General features: G+C 42.9%; 1 protein-coding gene across 3 annotated transcripts in view; it reads left to right on the top strand.

Annotated features, from left to right (window-relative positions):
• Positions 1–16,733, top strand: part of Tmem131 (transmembrane protein 131) — a 149,492-nt gene that overhangs the window by 110,255 nt on the left and 22,504 nt on the right. For all 3 annotated transcript variants that reach the window (XM_021159938.3, XM_021159947.3, XM_021159927.3), the window contains exons 12-25: positions 896–1,004; positions 2,407–2,515; positions 3,577–3,730; positions 3,814–3,984; positions 5,460–5,570; positions 5,654–5,788; positions 6,192–6,296; positions 7,867–7,953; positions 11,638–11,790; positions 11,885–11,960; positions 12,086–12,203; positions 15,120–15,258; positions 15,371–15,480; positions 15,858–15,924. In XM_021159938.3, coding sequence (XP_021015597.1) covers positions 896–1,004; positions 2,407–2,515; positions 3,577–3,730; positions 3,814–3,984; positions 5,460–5,570; positions 5,654–5,788; positions 6,192–6,296; positions 7,867–7,953; positions 11,638–11,790; positions 11,885–11,960; positions 12,086–12,203; positions 15,120–15,258; positions 15,371–15,480; positions 15,858–15,924 — 1,644 coding nt within the window. The remainder of the gene's footprint in view (positions 1–895; positions 1,005–2,406; positions 2,516–3,576; positions 3,731–3,813; positions 3,985–5,459; positions 5,571–5,653; positions 5,789–6,191; positions 6,297–7,866; positions 7,954–11,637; positions 11,791–11,884; positions 11,961–12,085; positions 12,204–15,119; positions 15,259–15,370; positions 15,481–15,857; positions 15,925–16,733) is intronic.

The following is a 16,733-nucleotide window of genomic DNA, read 5'->3' as shown; positions in this document are numbered from 1 at the left end:
AGCCTCAGTCCCTAGTGCTCACTAGAGTGCAGCCTTGCCCTTTGACTCTGTAGTGAGCCTCAGTCCCTAGTGCTCACTAGAGTGCAGCCTTGCCCTTTGACTCTGTAGTGAGCCTCAGTCCCTAGTGCTCACTAGAGTGCAGCCTTGCCCTTTGACTCTGTAGTGAGCCTCAGTCCCTAGTGCTCACTAGAGTGCAGCCTTGCCCTTTGACTCTGTAGTGAGCCTCAGTCCCTAGTGCTCACTAGAGTGCAGCCTTGCTCTTTGACTCTGTAGTGAGCCTCAGTCCCTAGTGCTCACTAGAGTGCAGCCTTGCCCTTTGACTCTGTAGTGAGCCTCAGTCCCTAGTGCTCACTAGAGTGCAGCCTTGCTCTTTGACTCTGTAGTGAGCCTCAGTCCCTAGTGCTCACTAGAGTGCAGCCTTGCCCTTTGACTCTGTAGTGAGCCTCAGTCCCTAGTGCTCACTAGAGTGCGGCCTTGCCCTTTGACAGTTTTCCTTTCTTACACTGCCAAGCCGTGGAGAAACACTGCAGAGGCCACATGGGGTCACAGTGCCCTGAGGTGTGCTCATTCTTCCTACTAGGAGACAGTTTCAGGGCACCTTTGTGTGTGGCTTTCTTCAAGATGGATGAGTCTTGAGATATCTTCTTGTCCTCTTGTCTTAGAAAGTAGGCTTTCATGTAGAGAAGACGACCTTTAGGTTTCCCATGTGTGAGTTTGTCCTGAGGTGTCATAATCATCTCATACTTTGCCATCACCGCATTTCATACAGTGTTTGCTCTTGTCTTATTTCATTTACAGCTACTATAGGTATTATGCCTTACCTATATATGTTTTGTATATGCTTTTTTTCTACCTAAACTACTAGACTAAAATAACAGCTTTGTTTTCTTTGCAGAGTGTTCGACCAACACCACAAAATGACGCTATCACGGTACATTTTAAACCAGTTACGTTAAAAGCTTCTGAAAGTAAATATACCAAGGTTGCCAGCATTAGTTTTGATGGTAAATATTCATTTTTTCTCCTAGAGTGGTTATTATTTTGACAAACTAGAAAGCTCCTATGTTGATGAGTTAATATAGAAATCCAGACTATTTTCATACTACTGCCTCAATTGATTTTCCCCTATGAAGATTCATCATTAACTTACTTTATTAATTCATAATATTAATTCATAATATAACTCCACAAACCTAAAACAGTATTATAATCAGGAAACCTAGGCAGATAGGTTAGGGTCGGAAGTTTCTGTAGTGCAGGATAACTAGTCACAGCAGTCGTCACTTACCTTAGTTATGAAGTCATTGGGTGTTTTAATTAAGTGATAATATATTTAACTTCCAGAAGCACATTTTGGTTCACAGGCAAAAATAATATTTTTAACGTTTTTCTATGTTGACTTTTTAAGCAAAACAGACAGTTCCGTCTAAGCTAAAATAAGAGCCTTTATGTATTGTCAAATTAGCTACTATTTCAGACAAGTGATAGGTATCATTTGATGTATTATTTCATATCTAGAACCACGCCTCCCTGGTCATACCCAGTCTCACCTGAAACATTAGCTCAGACGTCAGCATGTTTACAGTCTGTCTTCATTCCATTTTTCACTTGTTTTAAGAGAAATTTATTGAATTTATTACTGCAAATTTTAAATTATGACATAACAGCTGCTCAACTAGATATACAATTAAATAAGAACTGAAACTCGGAAGAGCATGTCTTTTCTGTGGTCTTGATACCCCGGACATGCCCATTTCATCTAATACACCTGTCTCATCGGAGCATGGAGTGAGCGATAAAGCTGAGCCTGGTGCTCCAACACACACATCTGCCCGGAGTCCCCGGCCTACATTCTGGCTCATCAGATGAGGGAGTTGGTAAGGGTGGCAACAGCCAACCAAGCACAGCAGTGTGCCAGAGAGTCTGCATGGTCCTCACATGCTCACTGTACTGAGGTTAAGGAGCCTGCCGTCCTAAGTGACACCAGTGCCTCAAACGAGCCTGTTTGCCTTGCTACAGGAAAGATAACGTGCTTTTTATATAAAATGTGAGCGGTGTTTGCAAGTGTGCTGTTAGCCAGTGTAAAAGCTTTCCTTTTTCAAAAACAAAACTTTCAGTTTGCATAAAGTCACACAGACTTACGAGCAGTAAAAAGTAAGAGGCTGCCTACATGGCTCAGGGTTCAGGCCTTGCTGCTGCAAGCCTGACAGCATATGTTCTGTCCCTGAAAACGCACATGGAGGAAAGAGAGGATAGTCCTGAAAATTGTCAGTGTGTGTGCCACGTGACACCTCACCCGCACTCACTCACAATAAGGAAATGTAATTTTTTTACATTTCAAAAATACCCCCCCCCCTCACACACACACACAAATAGATGATTTTTTTTTTAAATGCTTCCTTGCAGCTTCAAGAGCAAAAAAGCCATCTCAATTTTCTGGGAAAATAACTGTTAAAGCAAAGGAAAAGAGTTATTCGAAACTCGAAATCCCCTACCAAGCAGAAGTTCTAGATGGGTGAGTTTTGTCTTAAACTTTGTTTGTAACTTTGTTTGTAATTTTTTTGCTGATTGATAGAAGTTCACCTGACCTGATGGGTTATTGTGAAAGGATAACCACAACTACAAAGGAAAATTTTCTGTGTCCTGTTTATTTCTGACTTTCTAAGGTGGCAAAAGAAAATGGAATATTATGGTTTGTGTTAGATTTAATAATTTATAAATCACGATGCCAGGGCCTAGCAAACACAGGAGTGGATGTTCACAGACAGCTATTGGATGTATCACAGGGATCCCAATGGAGAAGCTAGAGAAAGTACCCAAGGAGCTAAAGGGATCTGCAACCCTATTGTTGGAACAACATGATGTACTAACCAGAACCCCGGAGCTCTTGTCTCTAGCTGCATATGTATCGAAAGATGGCCTAGTTGGCCATCAATGGAAAGAGAGGCCCATTGGACTTGCAAACTTTATATGCCCCAATATAGGGGAATGCCAGGGCCAAAAGAATGGGAATGGGTGGGTAGGGAAGTGGGGGGCGCTATGGGGGACTTTTGGGATAGCATTGGAAATGTAATTGAGGAAAATATGCAATAAAAATATTAAAAATTAAAAAAATAATAATTTATAAATCAATTTGTGCTTTTTAACTACTTAAATCTTTTGAACCCTTTTTACTGTGTCATTCTGTTTAAGGTATGTCAGACTGTTCCTCGGTGACTTGAGGCAGTCTTCTGTTCTTTCCTAAACTAGCAGTGTGCCGACACACAGCCTGTAGATGCTCACTGTGGCCATGCGTGCATTCATGCTTGCAGTGACCTCAGCAGCGTTAGCCTTCCTGCTGCTGTACTCTCCATGCTGTCCATGGGATTTCAGCTTGCAGCAGGGAACCGTCCGCTGTGTCATTTCAGTATTTCATGAGCAAAATGTTAAGTCAAATGGTGAACGAAGTTATAAAAATTAACCATTAAATGCTATAGTTGTAATTCCATGGTGTGGTCCTTAATGCTAAATGTATACCAAGCAAGCTTGGGCACGTGGAAGTGAGGAGGATTCATCCTGCTTTGTTTTCTTCCGTAGTTATTTGGGGTTTGATCACGCCGCCACGCTGTTTCACATCCAGGACAGTCCTGCTGACCCAGTGGAGAGGCCAATCTACCTGACTAACACTTTCAGTTTTGCGATCCTCATTCATGATGTGTTGTTACCAGAGGAAGCCAGAACAATGTTTCAGGTACGTTGAGCCCGCTTGCTTGGCATTCTGCTGCTCTAGCATCCAGGTGAGACTAACTCTGCTCTTCTCTGCTTCATCCCCAGGTGCACAACTTCAGCAAACCAGTTCTCATTCTTCCTAATGAGTCGGGATACATTTTTACCCTGTTTTTTATGCCATCCACCTCATCCATGCACATAGACAACAACATTTTACTTGTTACCAATGCCTCTAAGTTTCATTTACCTGTGCGGGTATACACAGGCTTTTTAGATGTAAGTATGTCGTCAAGGTCCTACCTCTGTGCTTTTGGATATTGTCAGGCAACTGGGAGGATTCCTTCCCAGTTAGTGCTTTCAGGATACAGAAATACACACACACACATACTCACATACGCTCACACACTCACACACAAAGGACTCCTTCTAGGATCCCCAGAGAATTCCAAAACTAAGGGTTGCTATTCTTCAGTGTCCAGTGGGAAGTGATCTTGGAATCTACTATAGATGCCCAAATCTGTGATTATTGCAGGCCAGGCTCTTATGGAGAATGCTGTAGTATTCGTAGACAAACAGTGACATCCGTGAATGTGGAATCTACAGATGGGGAAGACTGACTGCCCGTACTGGTCTTGTTCTAATTTAGAAATTAGAATAGATAGTGGTAAATGGAACACAGGTTAATGTATAACACAGCACTGCAGTTAAACTATTACGTTCACCTTTTGCCTTAAGGAAAGGACTCTATAGCTTTTCTTTGGTATAGTAACTCCCTGGATTCACTGCCCTTGCTCCTTGGGACATTTATAAAGCATGATAAGGGTTGCTTGAACACAGGCACTGTGTTGCTACCACAGTTTCCCTTGGAGACCTACAGGATTGATGAGTGGGTCACATGTACAGGATTGGATTCACGGGAGGAAGGACTAATTCACACTGGGACAGCACAGGCTTTGCTGACTGCTCAGAGGAGCAAACCACTGAAAACTTAAGGAGTTACTTTTGGAATTTTTCACTTCAGTCCCCCCCTCCCATATGATATATTTATGATATATTTAGCTCCTTTAATTCCAGTCACTACCCGGAGCTTTTTCTACATTATTTTCTCTTGCTTTATTTTTAAATTGTAATGACAGAGAATCTAGAACAAAGATAAATGGAGAACAATGGGACAGGGAGACTATTAGGAAGCACAGTGGTGACCTTGATTGGATAAAGTTGGAGAACACCAGGGCAAAGCAAAGAACCAGAGAAGAAGAAGGCTGGATGGTAAAGATGCACACTTAGGCAATGCAGTAGACACAACACAAGGAAGGTGCAGAGGTCTCCATGGCACAGAAAACAAACCAGAGGGAAAATTGCAGACAAGCTTTGGTGAATGTGGCCAATGAAAGGCATTGGGGAAGAGAAAGATGGGACATCTTTCATCAGCTAGGTGTGCCCAGCTCTAGAGCTCAGTCCAGGCAAGGGGCTAATTATTATTTGTAATCTGTGACTACTGAGAGCACAGACTTCTGCCTGATTGTCAGAGCTCCCTAGCCTTTCCTAGAACCTCAGGGAAGTAGCTGCTAGGAAATGGCCTCTCCATCCCTGACTCCTGATTGTCCTTGTCCGAAGTTCTCAGCATATCATGTAGCTGTAAATATAGACATAAGATGTAGAAACTTTAGTGTCTCCTAGTGGACACTTTATTCAGTAGCATTGTTAAACATGTGATCTGGTGTTTAATACAGTCTTTTCTATCTCTCTAGTACTTTGTATTGCCCCCCAAAATAGAAGAACGCTTCATAGATTTTGGAGTACTGAGTGCTACAGAAGCAAGTAGTATTTTATTTGCAATTATAAACAGCAATCCAATTGAGGTAAAGAAACTGTTTTTATTCTCAGTTATACTGAAGATTTCATGTTTGTGCTGCAAGATCATGTTTGTGTTTTCTCTTTGAAGTTGGCAATAAAAAGTTGGCATATCATAGGAGATGGCTTATCAATAGAACTTGTAGCTACAGAGAGAGGCAACAGAAGCACGGTGATCGCGAGCCTTCCAGAACTGGAGCGGTCCTCTTTGCCCGACCAGTCCCCGGTGAGTGGGCCTCTTACTGCTTCAAGTTAGAATGGGTGTTTCCGGCCCAAGTGAAAGAGCAGGGCTATGTGCCCCACTCGGCAAGTACTGTGACCTGTTTCCTGGTGGCCATGCTTGCGAGACACTGCTGGGGCCTTGTGGAGACCATCTACTCCAGTGAGGGTAGGCACAGAGTAGATGATGAGGGCACAGAAGAATTGGAAGGATCTGTATGTACCACACTGTCATGAAAGGAGAGAGTGTCTGCCGTGAGGTTCTGTGCATCAGGTGTGCAGATCTGATGCTGTCACACAAAGTCCACACACGGGTCTGTGTGGGGATAGCTCACCACCAGAGTGTTCCCACTTCAGTAAGACCCTTGAACCTGTACAGCTACTAAATGGTGCCATTTTTACTGCTTCAGGTAACATTAGCTTCAGGACACTTTGCAGTGTTCAGAGTCAAACTTACTGCCAAGAAGCTAGAAGGGGTCCATGATGGGGCCATACAGATCACAACTGACTACGAGGTAAGCTGATCAGCGGGGTTCGTGCTGACCACTGGGGTTTTCACAAACTGTTGTTAATGACTGCACATTGATCGGGCATGTCAGTTTCTGTAGAAGCAGAGAACTACATTTATTTACAGTGTACCCCTCTTGTGCCTTTAATACGGACCTTTCAGAGCCATTTCAGAACACTAGTGCTTGTACCTCCCAGGGCTCTGCTGAACCTGCTCAGACCTCCTAACTTAACCACAGTGACAGGAAAGTGCCCTTAGCACATTGAGAGTCACGCTGTTAAAAACCTGCCTACAGAAGATCACCGCAGAACAGGTCTGGCCTGGACTTCCTGAGCTGCAGGTCTGACTCTGCACTCATGTTTTGCAGTCCTCTGTGTAGAGTGTATATTATATTCACTAAGATCCTGATTGCATGTATTTCTGGCAGATCTGATCTTTTTCCTATTTTATACTTTTGATTTTTTTGATAAAGGTTCTGGAAGTCACTGTATAGTAAACCAGCCTTGAACTAGCAGGCCTCCTACTCGAGCTTCCCAAGTGCTAGCATTCCAGGTGGAAGGTCGCTTGCCTGTCTCAGACCTAAATACTTTTAATTTAACACTTACGGATCTTTGGGCGGTTGAGTACTTCTAAATTCAGCAAGTTGCTATCTTTGTCCTCCTGAGTGGTTCAGCATACACAAATCCAGTGGCAAAATAAACAGAACTGGCTATTCAAATAGTAAATGCTTAGAGTATGTCCAGTTACCTCCAAAAGTGAGGAAGTCAAACTTAACATTCATAGAGAAGTAAGTGCCTTTCAGAATTGAGACAGTTTTTGTTGTTTTTTTTTTTAATGGATGAAAATAAAAATTAAAAGGGGCTGGAGACATGGTTCAGCAGCTAGGAGCACTGGCTGTTCTTCTTGAAGACCCAGGTTCAATTCCCAGCACCTACAAGGTGGCTCATAACTATTTGTAGTTCCAGTTCCAGAGGTTCTAGTGCCCCCTTCTGGTTTCTGCAGGCACCAGGCATGAGCGTGGTAGGTATTCAGGCAAAATATCCACACATATACAATTAAAAAAATAAAAGTTTTTAAAACTAAACACAAATATACCCCCATACACTGCATTCATGGCTCACTTGTGATACTAATTAGGAATAAGCTGAAATTCTATCTACAGAATGTTCAACTGTCTTTAAAACTTGAGTTGAAATCTATTTCTACCAAAACAATACTGAATTTCATAGCTGTAGAAATCCTGGGTTTTTATAGATGTTGTTTTAGGAATACAGCTTTCCTTTTTAATCTGTAGAGGACTTGTATTTTGAAAAGCTGTCTTTATTCCTCCCCTGTGACTTGGTCTTAACTGGTTTTAGCAGGTAAATGAGTAGTCACTGGAAATGGATTGTTTTCATTTTATAGAAAACCTTGGGCAAAAAAAAAGTTTCCAGGGTGGTTTTAATACTGGTTTTGAGTTATTGTCAGTATACAACACAAAATAAGCTTTGTTTCTAGTTCCTAAAACAGTGAAGTCATTGTCAGTGGCAAACATCCCAGACTTCTGACGTGATGGTGGTCTGCTCTTTCCTCCATAGATCCTGACCATCCCTGTGAAAGCTGTGATCGCAGTGGGCTCGCTGACCTGCTTCCCCAAGCACATGGTTCTTCCCCCTTCCTTCCCAGTAAGCCAACTCAACGCTTCGCTTGCTCGTTGTTTTCTGTTGCTTAGAGCTCAAATGGGAAAGACATTTCCTGTTTTCATCCTTTACTGTAACTGAAGCACTGCACTGCGCCAGGTTCTTAAGAGAATGTAAAGTGGATGAGAAATAGACCCTCCCTCAGGAAGATTGCCTATGAAGACTGGAAGCAGGAACCTTGATGTGTAAAGCAGATACAAGTTGCCCTGCACAGAAAAAGGGGCTTAGAGAGAAAGCATCTTGCAGCCTAACTCAACAAAGCCTTTCCTGCTTCCAGCAAAGCCTCCACTATTTGAAAGCGGAGAAATAATGGCCTAAAGAAATGTCTTGTTTTGTATAGTTTTACACACACATATACACAGAGTGACCTTTAAAAAAAAAAAACAAAAAACATATGAAGCTGTTTAATTAGGTGTTAGCAATTTAGAAAACCTAAGGACACATCCCATTGGTTGTCGGGGAGAGGAGCAGCTGCACCCTGCCCGAGGAAGGCGAGGGCTGCGACAGGGCCATGTTTAAAGAGTCACTGGGAGTTGGAGAGCCGGCTGTGCGGCTAAGGGCACTTGCTGCAGGACCTGCTGAGCTCCAGCACCTACATGACAGCATGGCTCCCAGCTCTCTGTAACTCCAGTTCCAGGGGATCAAGACACACATACGATGCACATAAATACCAACACTCATAAAATAGAAACAGGCACTCTTGCTGCAGAAAAAGTTGAAAATGTTTCTCTGATCTATCTGAAAAACAGCTAGAATCAATTTTTTTCAGCTTGATAAGAAATTGTCTAGGCAGGCATGTACAGACAATTTTTAAATCATCTCCAAAAACTTTGTAGATGCTTAAAAATGTAAAAAATGTCTTTGTGGGCTAGAGAGATGGCTCAGTGGTTAAGAGCACTGACTGCTCTTCCTGAGTTCAAATCCTGAGTTCAAATCGCAGCAACCACATGGTGGCTCACAGCCACCCGTAATGAGATCTGATGCCCTCTTCTGGAGTGTCTGAAGACAGCTACAGTGTACTTATGTATAATAATAAATAAATCTTTAAAAAAAAAAAAAGTCTTTGTACTAGGGGAAAAAAAACCCACATAGGTTTTATTCAGTAGGAAGAGGTCCCTTGATTTCAACAAAGCCCAGCTGAATTGGATTTTTTTCCTACATAAAAATATAAATATGTATTCTCATAAATAAATGAATACAATATACAAATAAATTGTTGTTTTACATATAAAACTTGATATGTGCAACATAAGTATAAAATCTTTTTCTAGATAGAATCAGTATCTTTTTAATTACTTTTAAGATTTAAAATGAAGATGTTTTCAGTTGATCTGGGGTTGGTGGCTCTGCAGGTGAAGGTGCTTGCCTCCAAGCCTGATCCACCTGAGCTTACCAGGACTCACATGAGGGAAGGAGAGAAGCACTCGTGTGGGTCATTCTCTGACCTCTGCACACTCTGCAGGGGGCGTGCACACCCCAGCGCATGAGCCCACCACCATACACACACAAGTAAATAATGTAATCTTTTTAATTTTAAAGAATTAAAAGTCTGTATATAGGATATTAAGTAAGGAAATACAAAAATCCAAATACTTGCTGACTACTGTAGACAGCAGTAGTTTCATGTGTAATTCTAGAACACTTGTCACAATTCCTTTATAGTTTGATGATGGTTTCTTTTGGGTTGATCTGTCTAGGAAAGGAATGAGATACTTTTATCCGCAGTGACTAGTAGGTGATATACATGAGGGAGGTGGTTGAGAGAGGGCACAGGCAAAGATATTTCACAGGGATCAACTCCTTGAGTGTCCCAATGAGGTCAACACATTGAGGCAACTGTGAGAGACAGGTAGTCAGAGAATTCAGCTATACCTCAGAGTTTGAGCCTTGAGAGAAGAAATAGGAAAGGCGCTGGCTTTTTGAGATAGAGTCAGGATACACTGGGCAGAGGTAGGAATGTAGAAAATGGAATCTTCTTGGGGTGGAGGTCTAGCGGGTAGGAGATGGGACACCCCATTTAACAAAGCCTGATTCAAGATTGTGTCCCTTTCAATATAAAATTGTAATAAGTTTAACATATTTCAGTTGGGCTATAATCAAGCCTTTGCCTTCCTATATTGCACTTTGTCCTGACTGTATGTTACACCCGTGCTTTATCATGCGTGCATAAGAGCCTTCTTCCTCCTCAGTCACCATCAGTACACCAATCTCCTCACTTGTTGCTAGGGAGCAGTATGTCAGAAAACATTTCAAAAACCTTTCAGCTCAATATTTGAGTAGAGTTGCAAAAGGAATTTTATTATCTTTGATCTTCATGTGGCCTAAGAACAGGCCAGCAGGAGTTATGTTAGCTGTAGAAACTGGATAGCTGCCAAGGTGGCACCGCAGCCACCACTGTACCCTTCCTCTCTCCAGCCTCATGGCCACCCTCGGGGTCTTGCCAGGGAGAAGGATGTCATATATCTGTTTTCTGGGACTAAATATTAGACAAGCACGTTTCTCATTTAAGGAAATTCTTTTAAGAGGATAGGAATCACATGTACAAAAACCATAATTCTTTATTCAATAAGAAAGTTTATAAAAGTAAAGCAAGCTTGTAATGTGCTTCTTAAGGATAATGTAAATCTTTTTTTGTTTGTTTGTTTTTTGTTTTTTTTTTTTGGAGACAGGGTTTCTCTGTGTAGCCATGGAACTCACTCTGTAGACCAGGCTGAAATCTGCCTGCCTCTGCCTCCCGAGTGCTGGGATTAAAGGCATGTGTCACCACTGCCTGGCTTGAATCTTTTTTTAATTTCAAGCTTTTCTAATTTGATACCTTCTAGAAAAACAAAACTGGTACCTGGTAAGAAGGAACACTGATGAAGACTTCAGTCTGTGGGGCTGGAGAGTCGGCTCAGCAGTTAAGAGGAGTTAGGCTTTCTCAGAGAGGATAGTGGAGTTCACAGCACCCGCATGGCAGCTTCTTGCTGTCTGTTCCCAGTTCCTAACTCTGGCCGCTGCACTTGCCAGACATGCACACAGTGCCCTTTACATGTGTGCAGCCCAAACATTCATACACATAGTTAAAACAAGCAAACCTTTTCAGAAGAATCTAATTTGTGTGCTGTTTTGTCAGTCTTCGATGAGTTACTTGGTGTGTTTTTACTGTGAATTGCTATTTTGCAAGACAAGGACTCTGTAGCTCTGTCCTCCGGCCTTGATCATCCACATGCTGACAGTACAGCATGTACCCCCATGCCAGCTGATAGCCTACATTTTTAAAGAGATTTAATTTTCTCTTGGATGGCAAAAATTACTGTTGTATTTCTAAGGAAAACATTTTCTTTTAAAGAATGTGTTGCAGCTTTACTTGGTTAGATTTTAGAATTCATTTATTTTGGGGCAGCCTTACCTTGGTGTTAACAGACTTTACATTACAAACAAAGTGACCCTTTAAAGCTCCCTCTGTGCCTTCTTGGATACTTAGTATGTCAACACTAATTAAATTCCCATTAATTTATAACAGTACTTCTGTAACACACACAATGGCACCAATGAAAAAGCTGGCCTGTGATCTCAGGTCTTCAGATTTGCCGGTTCTCATTTGAATGAGGGGGTGGATTTTTGTGTCAGTTATAATTTTAAAAGGTCAACTGATGAAAATTCTGAATTTGTGTTTTCTTCTTTCAGGGGAAAATAGTTCATCAGAGCTTAAATATTATGAATTCCTTCTCACAGAAGGTGAAGATACAGCAAATAAGGTCTTTGTCAGAAGACGTACGATTCTACTACAAACGATTACGGGGTAATAGGGAAGACTTGGAGCCAGGGAAGAAGTCTAAGGTTTGTTAGAAATGAGAATTTCCAGCTGTCATCACTCTGTGGCTGGCCGTCTGTCTATCCTCGGCACTCATGGTCTTCCTGTGTTCCTTTACAGATTGCAAACATTTATTTTGACCCTGGGCTCCAGTGTGGGGATCACTGCTATATCGGCTTGCCTTTCCTATCCAAATGTAAGTCTTCCATCCCACCTGCCTGCCTTTCCTCGCCTGCCTGCCTCAGTACTGCAGCACTCCCTGGAAGGGGCCCTGGCAGTGGCTTAGGCTGAGTGCACGCTGACTTGTGCTTCCTCTTTTAGCTGAACCCAAAGTACAGCCTGGGGTGGCCATGCAGGAGGACTCGTGGGACGCCGACTGGGACGCACATCAGAGCTTGTTCAAGGCTTGGATGGGGATAAAGGAGAACGCAGGACATAGGTATGAGCTTCTGCTTCATTCAAGAGTTTTAGCAGGGCAGCCCACGGGGCAGCTCTGTCATTATGTCACATTGTCATTGTTAGCATGTGTCGCTAAGAAATACACACACTCCTGTGTCCTCTTTTCTCCAGTGCATGAGATCTGTCCTTAAAAATCAGAGGAACTATTTGAAATCATCCTTGTTTATAGTGACTGCCATGTCCACCTTAGACACAGTGTTATGCATGAGAAGAAAGATTTGTCTGTCACTGGCCTCTCCAAAAGGCAAGTTAGGATTAATCCCAACAGGAGACCAAATTGATTTGTTCCTTATGAAAAATGCTACTTCCTTTTTCTTCAAGTGCTGGTCTTTTGCTGGGGAAAGAGGGCCCTGCAGTGGCCTCCCCACTGCATCTTTGGCAGGTCGAAATAGGCTTCTGGAAACCCAGTGCTGTACCTGGACTCAAACACTGAAATGTATCACAGCAGCCTGGCCCTTTCACGCACAGTAGAAAAGAACTTTTTCAGAAACAGGAATACTGATGAGTAACAAGTACTTTTCTCTCTTGGCTGACGTGATATGTATAGGTCAGAGTTAAAGTATTCTCCTGTAAGGACAGTATGAAGTTTTAAAGCTTTGGTTAGCACACAGAGCATGGGTGTTGCTGGCATCGTCATGTGCATGAGTACACTTGGTTCTTACAGTTCCTCTGCCTCCTTGCTGGTCCCTCTCTTCCTTAGAGGAATCCCCTGATTTTGCTCTCATGATGTATTTTCCATTATCTCCTCTTGGCTTTCCTTGAGACCTCTCCTGGTTCCCTCTTCACTCTTGGCTGTTTTAGATAGTGCAGTGATAAATACTGCTTTTTGCAGATATCTCTACAGTATGTTGACTTAACAACCTTAGGGAACGTCCCCTGGATAGTAGAGATATAATAGTTCTACTGTTAATTTTCAAGGAACCTCCATACTGATTTCCATAATGGCTGGACAAGTTGGCGTTCCCATCTGCAACAAGTAGAGCTTCACTCCACCCACCATCTTCACTAACGCTTGTTGGGGGTCAGTTGGTTAGTCAGGGGTGTGTGTGTGCGCGTTTAAATAATAGCCACCCCTCTGAATCTCAGAGCAGTTCTAATTTGCATCCCTTGATGGCTAAGGATGTTGAAGACTTCTTCAAATGTGTTTGGACATTGGTATTTCTTCCCTTGAGAACTGTCTGTTCAGCTCAGCTCATAAGTCCATCTGTCTACTAGATGGTTCAGTCCATTAACTGTTGAGAATGAGAGTTTCTATATTGTAAAATTTTCCTTATAGTAAAGAAAAGAAAGTTTTCTCATTGAAAATGGTTTCCCTGAGCACACAAAGACTTGTAATAACCTCGAGAAGCTCAGTGATCACAACTCTCTTACTCAGTGTCTCCAGAGTGGAGCTTGTAAAGTGTAGGCAGTCTCCTAGTGGTGATGAGTAACTCATTAGTGCTGCCTGCTGCTGCAGCCAGGGAGCCTCTTCACCACCAGTGTCTTCCGACATGCTCCTCACCAAGGCCCTGGCTTCCCGTCTGCCCTCTGCCCCCCTATCTGGTTGACAATGAGTGGAGCACTCCTCGTGCCTGCACTTGGGTTACCTTGTTTGTACGCATGTGCTTGTCAGTACCCAGAATCAGAATTCAATAGCACTGGGTCTGAGTGTGCTGCACGGGTTAGTCCCAGACACTTGGCATTTCCAAATACGTTCCAGGTCCTGGACTGCTGACTCTTGAGCACTCATTAGTAAGGATGTGTTCATATGAGGTCCTGAGGGTGACTATGACTGAATGCAGTCTATACTCTCCGTTTATTTCCTCTTGAACTGACCTCTTTATCATGTGAAGATGTCACCTTGGTTTTATGTCAGAGGGAAACTGTGTGTGTCAAGCCAGCACCTCTTGTCCATGGTACTCCTGGGAATACCCAAGTGTCCTGCTGGGGTGTCCACATCCTGCCCATGGAAGCCATGGAAGAGTCTTTAAAATCCAAGTGTTCAGCCTTCATTATTGAATTAATACCTTTAAATACCTTTGAGGACTAGGCCGTTGATGTAGTTCAGTGGTAGGTAGCTTGCCTAGCACACAGGCATTTGCTTCAATCCTCAGTACTACCAAGAAAAACGTTTTTGAAGATGTGCATGCATCTTTTACTGATGCTACTAGAACTCAAGCTTGTCATCCTTTACATATGCTGGACAGAGCTATAGCACAGATGACTTTAATGTTGATAGCTCTCTGTGCCAAAATAGAGACACATGATATGTCATTGAGAGCTTAATAAAGCTGCATGCCCAATCATAAGTGTCTCTGTCAACTTCTCTAAGACTCAAGGAACATCACCAGAAACGTGCAGGGAACATTCAGGCCAGGGGAAATGGTGAGCTACTTGTGGCTGTGACGGAACTCACGCACTCTTAACTCAGGGTCGTGACCGCCTGTACAAGATCTCCACAGGCCAAGGGCTATCAGCACCCTATTGTGGAGTAGGGTGGGGCTCCGTGAGGGTTTATGTGCAGAGAATGAGTAATGTGTGTGTGTTTGGGGGGGGGGGGGAGACGGACACATGTTTGCCAGGGATGTAGCCCCGGGGAAGGCAGACAGACAAATGTCCACTCCCATGCTGTTGTAACTACCCTAATGAGACTCACTGGGTTACAAAAAGAAAAAGAAAGAAAATGGGAGCCAGGCAAAGACGGTATAGAAGAGTGAACACTGGAAGAAATATATCAAGTATATGTATGAAAGTAAAACTAATCTCAGCATTGTGCAAATAGTAACATTTTAAAGTTTAAAAAATAGAATAAACTTTTTTTTTAAAGAACCAGAAAAAAAGTCTTAAGTATGATTTCTTATGTTTAGAAAACTCAAATGTTTTGTTTTTCACACTGACGTAGAAATTGCTTTTCTAGGTTGAATGCTATGTTTGAAGTAAATACAGATCTTCAGAAAAATATCGTATCAAAAGTCAGTGCCGAGCTCTCCTGGCCGTCCGTCCTTAGCTCGCCCCGGCTTCTGAGGTTCCCACTCACTAACACAAACTGTTCCTCGGTAAGTGTTCAAACGGCCTAAGCAGTCAGCAGTGGGCCACGCGTGCTTACAGAGCCTGCACTGTAATTCCTCTGTAGGGATCTGCACTAACGCATCTGGGCTTTGCTTTAAGGAAGAAGAGATTAGCTTAGAAAACCCTGCAGACGTCCCTGTCTACGTCCAGTTCATCCCACTGGCTTTGTATTCCAACCCCTCCGTCTTTGCAGATAAGTTAGTCTCAAGGTAAGCACCCCTTAGATGGTCAAAGGGTAAGCGCAGAGCCTGGCTTATGGCTGAAGTTGCCAGCAGTGTCCTGGGGGTGGGTTGGTATTGAATTGAACATGAAGAAAAGCTTTCAACAGGTGTAAATGGGTGCTCACATTTAACAGATTTGTAAAGGGACAACAGACAAAATAATTCCACTAATTCCTTTTTAAAATTGAACAAGGTATTAATTATAAGTTAGCCTTTAGCCTTTTAAATAGTATTAATATGGTATAATGCTACTGGTCCCAAGACCTGACAAAAGATAAATTTGCAAATAAAACCTCAAGTTTGGCTATCCTCCATAGTTCCTAGTTGTGATGTTTATGAAGATAAACATGTGGTTTTTATTTTAGGTTTAACTTGAGTAAGGTGGCCAAGCTAGATTTGAGAACACTTGAATTCCAAGTCTACAGGAACAGCGTAAGTATACAACAGTCATTTACTCTGCTAGGACCAGGGCCGACGGGAAGGACACCTGCGGGCTGCCCTTAGCCTGGCTGAATGAAGGCAGCTATTGCAGTCCAGGAATTGACTTAGAGGCAGAGGAGAGCAGGAAGAGTCAGGGCTGCAGATTCACAGGGTATGTTAGACGGTTACTCTTTGTGGGTATTAACCTTAGAGTCAGCCCACGATAGCTCAGCATAATGCCACCCAGAAGAAAGTCTGAGACTGTACATGAAATATGCTAATGCAACATTTTATTTTTAAGCGTTAATAGATTCAGCTGAGCTGGGTGTGGTGGCGCACGCCTTTAATCCCAGCACTTGGGAGGCAGAGGCAGAGGCGAGTGGATTTCTGAGTTCGAGGCCAGCCTGGTCTACAGAGTGAGTTCCAGGACAGCCAGGGCTACACAGAGAAACCCTGTCTCAAAAAAAACAACCTCCCCCCCCCAAAAAAAAAAGATGCTTTCTGATAAAATTGTAAAACCTGTGAATGTGAGACCAGTACCTGGCACAGCTCTATGTGTGTGTTTATCTCAATAGATAATGTTGACTTTAAAGTATATAATAAGTTGATTTGTTCTGGGGATGAAAGTGGCCTCTATTATTCAGGTAAGTGTCTGCTAGCCACTCATATTGTATCAGGCCTTGCTGTGGAGGGTGCATGTCAGCTAGGAAGGGTTCACGGGGGCCAAAGCCCTGCAGGCTGCCTAGGGTCTTGTGCTTCATTGCCTTTCTGCCTTATTCAGATGAGAGTGTTTGTCCTTCCTGTTTGGACCACATAGTGCT

Source organism: Mus caroli, unplaced genomic scaffold, assembly GCF_978045245.1.
Source record: "Mus caroli unplaced genomic scaffold, Mus_caroli_1 scaffold_1, whole genome shotgun sequence".
NCBI lineage: Eukaryota > Metazoa > Chordata > Mammalia > Rodentia > Muridae > Mus > Mus caroli.
Note: the sequence above shows the minus strand (reverse complement) of the source record. Positions and strands in the feature narration are given on the sequence as shown.